This window comes from Argentina anserina, chromosome 1, assembly GCF_933775445.1.
Source record: "Argentina anserina chromosome 1, drPotAnse1.1, whole genome shotgun sequence".
Taxonomy (NCBI): Eukaryota; Viridiplantae; Streptophyta; class Magnoliopsida; order Rosales; family Rosaceae; genus Argentina; species Argentina anserina.
Window position 1 is genome coordinate 7,981,743 of NC_065872.1, and position 7,104 is coordinate 7,988,846.

Here is a 7,104-nt window from a genome sequence, read left to right on the forward strand (position 1 = left end):
TGCAATATATATGTTGATGATCAACTTATTATATTTAGACAAAGTAAATCAAGTGGATGCTAAGTAGTAAGTACTATCCGACCTAGAGATATCGATCACAAAGCTCCAATTTGTTCACGGGATCAAGAATGGTCACATTATCAGAAGCAATTATTTCCCTTGTGCTTGTGAGTATCAGAAGCAAGAGTACGTATACATAGAACAAAAAAACTTGAGCCCTCCAGGGATAGTTGATCGAGTACCGAATGATCAAGAATGTATCTCTTTTCAAGTACTCGGGTTCTTGAAGCCTCCCATCATTTTGGTAAATTCATTTATATCTATCAAACCATCACCATCCATATCCACTCCTTTCACCATTTTCTTACAAGCCCCAAGGCTGCAATTCTCTCCCAGCTTCTTGAGAACAAGAGACAACTCCTCTGCGCTTATCTTCCCATTTCCATCCAAATCAAACATCCGAAAAGCTCCTTCGATGTCGGCTTTTTTTGCATCGTCAGCTCCCATGTTGAACATCTCCACAAACTCCTTCCAGTCTATGGACCCGTCTCCGTCAGAATCAAGGGCCTTGAATGTCTTGGCAATCTCAGCTTCTGTCATTTCTTTGTCGAGGGTCTTCAACGCCGACTTGTACTCCTCCCGGCTTATCTTCCCATCTTTGTTGGTGTCAAATTTATCAAACACCCATCTCATCTCTTCCATTTTTGGCTGGGATGAAGATTTGGTTGACACGCTAGACCTCTGCCTCTCGTTGGAGACATTAGTACGCAATCGGGGTGTTGGTTTATTATCAGATTTTCTCAGAGTGAAAGAGCCATACTGAAACCCTAGAAAGCTGAAACGAGACATTTGGATTTGATTTGATGATCGTCGATCGATCAGATGGTTCAAAGCTAGTATGATACAACGAGAACAAGTAACTATCTTATATAAGTTTCAGCTTCGTGTTAGCTTCTTCTTATCGTCTGAGGAATAATATAATCTACGAATGATAAGAGGCGCGACTGTAACATCAATTAATTCTGATTCAAAGCTTCAGAAAATGGAGCGCACCATACGTACGTGATACTATCTTCTTGTAATATTCTTATTCTTCAGGTCACTTTACTAAAGCATGTAGTTGGGGCAATGTGATTCCAATTACATTGAAGAAATGTCAAAACAGTGAACGAAAAACGCGTCCGAGTTATTGTACCACTGATGCTTGCTCAGAATATTGTGAGTTGTGACCATTATTCCTTATTCATATTCCTACACTCAATTTCCGTTTGCCATGACGTAACTAAAGTGTAGATTCTTGTGAATCTTTATTTATATCCATTTCGCATCTTATCATTATGCATTTGCAAATTGTTAGTGTTTTATCATGTCACAATAACATTTTTGGGAAAAGTATCTATACTCCTATAATGTATGACCAGCCACATGCACGGTAACGCCACCGGATCGGAGAGAACAATTTTCAGCTTAGTAGTAACTAGCTTGTGCATTATACAGTAGTTTTTGATTTAATAGGCCGGAAATAGCCTATTTTAGAATGCTCCATCATCAATTTTGAGCAATTTATAATTAGAAATGATCTAGTCATAACTAATTGTGAATTTGTGATTGTGCGTTTGTGGTGATTGGTGAAGATTATTAATACGATTATAAATCTAATTAAGATCTGTTTTACAATACTATTAAGACATACAATACATACATGTTGATTGGAAAAAAAAAACAGCATATGACGGTACACATGTAGCATGATGGGACTAAGACCTGTTTTACAAGTTTCAACATACTCGATCAAGGAGCTTGATCTAACTCCCTCAAGGGATCTACAAAACTTATTTTACAACTAGTACAACATACATATTACATTTCTAACCAAAAAAAAAAAACATACATATTACACTCTTCGGCTTGCAGATAGTACACATGGTTTGATTGTTAAACAAGCACTACCATAGCAAAGCTTACCATAACAAAGAGGGATTAAGCATAGAATGCACCCGACGATTTGTAACTCGTCTAGCTCACAACCAAAACTGGAGATGTCGGTTCTTCCTTGCTTGTTTCATTCTCTTCTTCTCCCGGATAGCCACATCAATACAATTCAACTTGGCATCAGAGTCACTTTTTCTTCTCCTTTGTCGTGCTCTGTTTTTTCTCCTTTTTTTTTGTCGGTCGCCGCCGCTGCCCCGCTGCTCCGGTCTGCGCCCCACTGCCCTCCGACGGTCCCAGACGTCGTCGCTCCGATCTCCGCACTGTCGCTGCCCTTCTGAAGTCGCCGTCTGACGCCCATGCTGCCCTTCTGATGTCGTTGTCCGGCGTTGCTGCTGCTGCCCTCTGACGTCGCTCCTCCGATGTGTCTTCCTCTTCGACGCGTCTGTCTCGCCCTAATGGCCCTCCGACGCCGCCATCTCTCTCTCCGCTGTTTTGCAGCTTTTTCGGCGTCCGACCCGGATTCAATCGACCCGGCCCGACCCGGATTCAATCGATCCGAACCGGTAGATCCGACCCGATCTGGCCCGGCTCAGATTAACCCGGCCAGGCCCAGATTCAGCAGCCTTGCTGACAGTGCAGGTGCACCGACGCCAGATTTTTCACCAGTTTTTTGTGTTTTTGCTGCATAATTCCTGATTTTTTACATTGTTTTTCATTGGGTTCTGGAAACGAAGCAGAGAGTTCTCAGATCCCTGATGTTCCGACATTTGAAGTCTCTGTCAAGGGTTCTGATAGTGGTTCTTTTACGGGTGCCAAACTCAACAAAATTAATTTCCGTAAATGGAAGCGCATTATGGCTGTTTATCTTCGAGGCATGCACAAGATATGACATGTCACCGGAGTCACTAAGGCTCCTAGTCATGATGATACTATTGCCTACAATAAATAGGACGACGACGATGGTCTTCTCATGTCTGTCTTGTGGAAAGCTATGAATGACGAGATAGTTGATCTGGTGGAGGCATGTGCCACTACACATGCAATATGGGAGACAATGGAAGATTTATATACTAATGACTCTAATTTCATACAGGTTTATGAGTTAATGTGCACCACTTTGGCAATACAACAGGATGGGCAACCGGTGGCGCACTATTTCACCAAACTGAATAATATTTGGACTGAGATTGATGCAAAACGTCATTGCCTGATCAAAAATCAAGAGGATATTGTTTGGTACCAAAAGGAGAAGGAGCTTGAACGAGTTCACCATTTCCTGAAAGGTCTTGATACAAAGCATAACAATGCGAAAAACGAATTGCTGAGAAAGACCGAACCCCTAGCCTCATCACCGCTTCACCTATATCCGTAAGGATGAGTCTCAGCAGGAGCATCTTCTTCAGACACTGGCTGTCGTTTCCATCCTTACTATTCATGCTCGATCTCCCGCACCACCCCTTCCGCATGCAACTTCCGCACCACTTTATCAACAAGGACCATCACCAAGCTTTGGGAATCAGTCCCGTCATCCTTGCTCTTACTGTCATGATATTAACCATGCTCATGCGACCGGTTGGAAGTTGTATCCACACCTTAGACCTAAGAAGCCTAATTATCGTCCCAAGGCGAAAGCAACTATTCAATTAGTTTAGAAACCGGATATCTATGGTGTTGTTGGACATGATCATCATACAACAGGCGGAGCCCCACCTACAACCTTCATAGCTGGTCGTGGTCAAATTGGTATGGCTTTCAATATTTCTAACTATGTTAGTTTTGATACATGGATTATTGATTTTGGTGCATCTGATCATATGACTTATGACAAATATTATTTTACCGTATTGTCCCCTCCACCAGTACCCTACGTTACTAATGCTAATGGTGAGGTCTTCCCCGTATTAGGGAAAGGGTCCGTTCGTATTACTTCCACAATAGAGCTTCACAATGTGCTCTATGTACCTGCTTTGTCTCATAATTTGATATATGTTCCCCAATTAAACACTGATGCTAAGTGTTCTGTGACATTTTTTCCTATGTATGTGATATTTCAGGATCTTCTCACCAGAGGGTTAAGTGGTCAGGGGTATCTGAGGGGCCGGTTGTTTCATCTGGATCTGACATATGCCGGGGAAAAACCAGGGGGACAATCTCGGACCGCTTTACTCTCCACTTCTGACAAGCTAAGTGAAGTTTGGTTATGGCATCGTCGCTTAGGGCATCCATCTTTTAGTGTTATGAAAAAATCCATGCCTATTTTATTTCTTAGTGTAGATGAGTCTTTTTTACGTTGTGAGACATGTGTTTTGGGCAAGAGTCACCGCTCTACTTATTCCTCTAGTACTTCTACTAAAAGTATTCTTCCTTTTGAATTAATTAATTCTGATGTTTGGGGACCCTCCAAAAAGTCTATTGTGTCAGGAATGCGGTATTATGCGTCAATTATTGATGATTGCACACGTCTTTCATGGATTGTTCTTCTTAAAACTAAAAATGAGGTTTTTCCAGCTTTTCGTGCCTTCTATTCCTCTGTCCAAACACAATATAATACCACCATTAGAGTTCTTCGTTCTGATAATGGGGAGGGATATGTGAATCGTGTCTTTCATGAGTTCTTTGCCACACGAGGAATTGTTCATCAAACAACGTGTCCTTACAAACCTGAGCAAAATGGGGTTTCTGAAAGGAAAAATCGTCATTTACTTGATATGGCTCGGTGTATTCTTTTTAGTGCCCATATGCCTAAATACCTTTGGGGTGATGTTGTCATCACTTCCGCCCACCTCATTAATTGTCTTCTCTCTCGTGTCCTTCAGGGGAAAGTTCCCTATGAGGTGCTCACATCTCATGTTTCATTACCCTCTTTTCATAATCGTCTTGCTCGTGTTTTTTATTGTGTTGCTTTGCTTTTGTTCATCTTTCACAACATCAGAGGTCTAAGTTGGATACCCGGGCAGTTAAATGTGTGTTTGTTGGATACGGCGGACATCAGAAATGGTACCGGTGCTATCATCCACCTACTCGGAAATACTATGTTACTATGGATGTTACCTTTTTTTAGGACATGAGCTATTTTACCTCTTCTGATACTGCCCTTCAGGGGGAGAATTCATATTTTGAAGACCTATATCATGGAGAGGGTGAGACAAGTGGGCCAGTAGATATGGTGACAGGTTCCATTGAGATTACCAATGCGTCAGCTACACAGGAAGCATCGGATGATTCCGTTGTAGTCACTCCGGAAATTCAGGTACCAGAAGATGATAACACAACTGCCCCTCATGTCTCATGTACTTTTGTTTATACACATGACCAATGCTCTCCTGGTACAGAAGATCACTCATTTGAGGTTAGTCATTCTCTTGGGGCTAATAGTAGACAATATGTCTTGCCAAATAGGTCTACTCGGGGTCAGCCAACAAAAAATACGAACCTACCCTTCAGACTAAAGCTAAGTATCATGTGGCAAATTTTATATATACCAAAAGATTATCTAAGTCATATGAGTCATTTGTGAATCAAATATCTATTGTATCAGTACCTAACAAAGTGCATGATGCATTGGGAGATCTAAAATAGAGGAAAACAATGGAGGAAGAGATTGAAGCATTACAAAAGAACAATACTTGGGAGCCTTTCCCAAGTATTGTTCTCCACCACATGGCAAGAAGGTTGTGGGATGTCGTTGGGTGTTTACAGTGAAGCATAATCCAGACGGGTCAGTAAGCCAGTATAAAGCATGCCTAATAGCAAAGGAGTTCACTCAGACATATGGCATATACTATGATGAGACATTTGCACATGTTGCAAAGATAAACACTATTCGGGTATTGCTCTCTTTTGCTGCTAGTTTAAACTGGCCACTTAGGCAGTTTGATGTTAAGAATGCATTCTTTCATGGAGAACTAACAGAGGAAGTATACATGTATCTTCCGCCTGGATATGTGGCCGCTTCTCCAAGTAACTGTGTATGCAGATTGAGAAAATCTTTGTATCGTCTTAAATAGTCACCTCGTGCTTGGTTTGGAAGATTCTCACAATTCATGAGGAAAATTGGCTACAGACAGTAATTCAGACCACACGTTATTTCTCAAACATCAACAAGGGAATGTAACAGCCCTAATTATATATGTTGATGATATGGTAGTTACTAGGAATGATACTGTTGAGGTGGATAGATTATAGAAACAGCTAGCCACAGAGTTTGAGATGAAGGACCTAGGTACACTCAAGTACTTCTTAGGCATTGAAGTAGTCCGGGGAAGTGATAGTATTTATCTGTGTCAGAGGAAGTACATCATTAATCTACTAACAGAGACATGTATGTTGGATTGCACTCCCATTGATACTCCTATTGAGCAGAACCATCGGTTAGCAGAGTATCCAGATCAAGTGCCTACTGAAAAACCTCGTTATTAGAGGTTTGTTGGACGCCTCATTTATTTATCACATACCAGACCAGATGTTGCGTATGCAGTAAGTGTAGTGAGTCAGTTCATGCATAATCCCAGTGTGGACCACATGGATGTTGTCGTAAGAATTTTGAGATACTTGAAGTCAGCTCCAGAGAGAGGAGTAATCTTCTCTAATCATAATAATACCCTTGAGGTTTGTGGCTTCACTGATGCAGACTGGGTTGGAAATATTACAGATCGGAGATCCACATCAGGGTATTTTACCTTTGTTGGGGGTAATCTTGTTACATGGAAGAGTAAGAAATAAAAAGTGGTAGCCCGATCTAGTGCTGAAGCAGAATACAGAGACATGTCTCAGGGAGTGTGCGAATTGTTATGGCTTAGAAATTTACTACAAGATTTGGATATTAAGTCTAAGTGTGCTATGCAGCTGTACTGTGACAACAAGGCAGCTATTGATATTTCACAGAATCTTGTGCAACATAATCGTACAAAACATGTGGAGGTTGATCGTCACTTTATAAAAGAGAAGCTAGACGCGAAAATTATTAGTTTTCTTTTTGTTCCTACAAAAGAACAACTTGTCGATATGCTCACAAACTGAGTGTCTAAAAAGGCATTTTATGATTCATTTAGCAAGTTGGGCATGATTAATATGTATGCGCCAACTTGAGGCGGAGTGTTAGCGTGAATCACGAGAGTGATTTATGCTTTTGTAGATTGTATATAGAGCATCTCCGTGTATGATTTCAATACA

The 7,104-nt window shown here is 41.1% G+C and overlaps 1 protein-coding gene across 1 annotated transcript; it reads right to left on the minus strand.

Annotated features, from left to right (window-relative positions):
• Positions 1-915, minus strand: LOC126795325 (calmodulin-like protein 30). Its single transcript, XM_050522172.1, has one exon. It carries the CDS (start codon positions 847-849, stop codon positions 268-270), a length of 582 nt encoding a protein of 193 aa, XP_050378129.1. The 5' UTR covers positions 850-915; the 3' UTR covers positions 1-267.
• Positions 916-7,104: the final 6,189 nt, after the last annotated feature.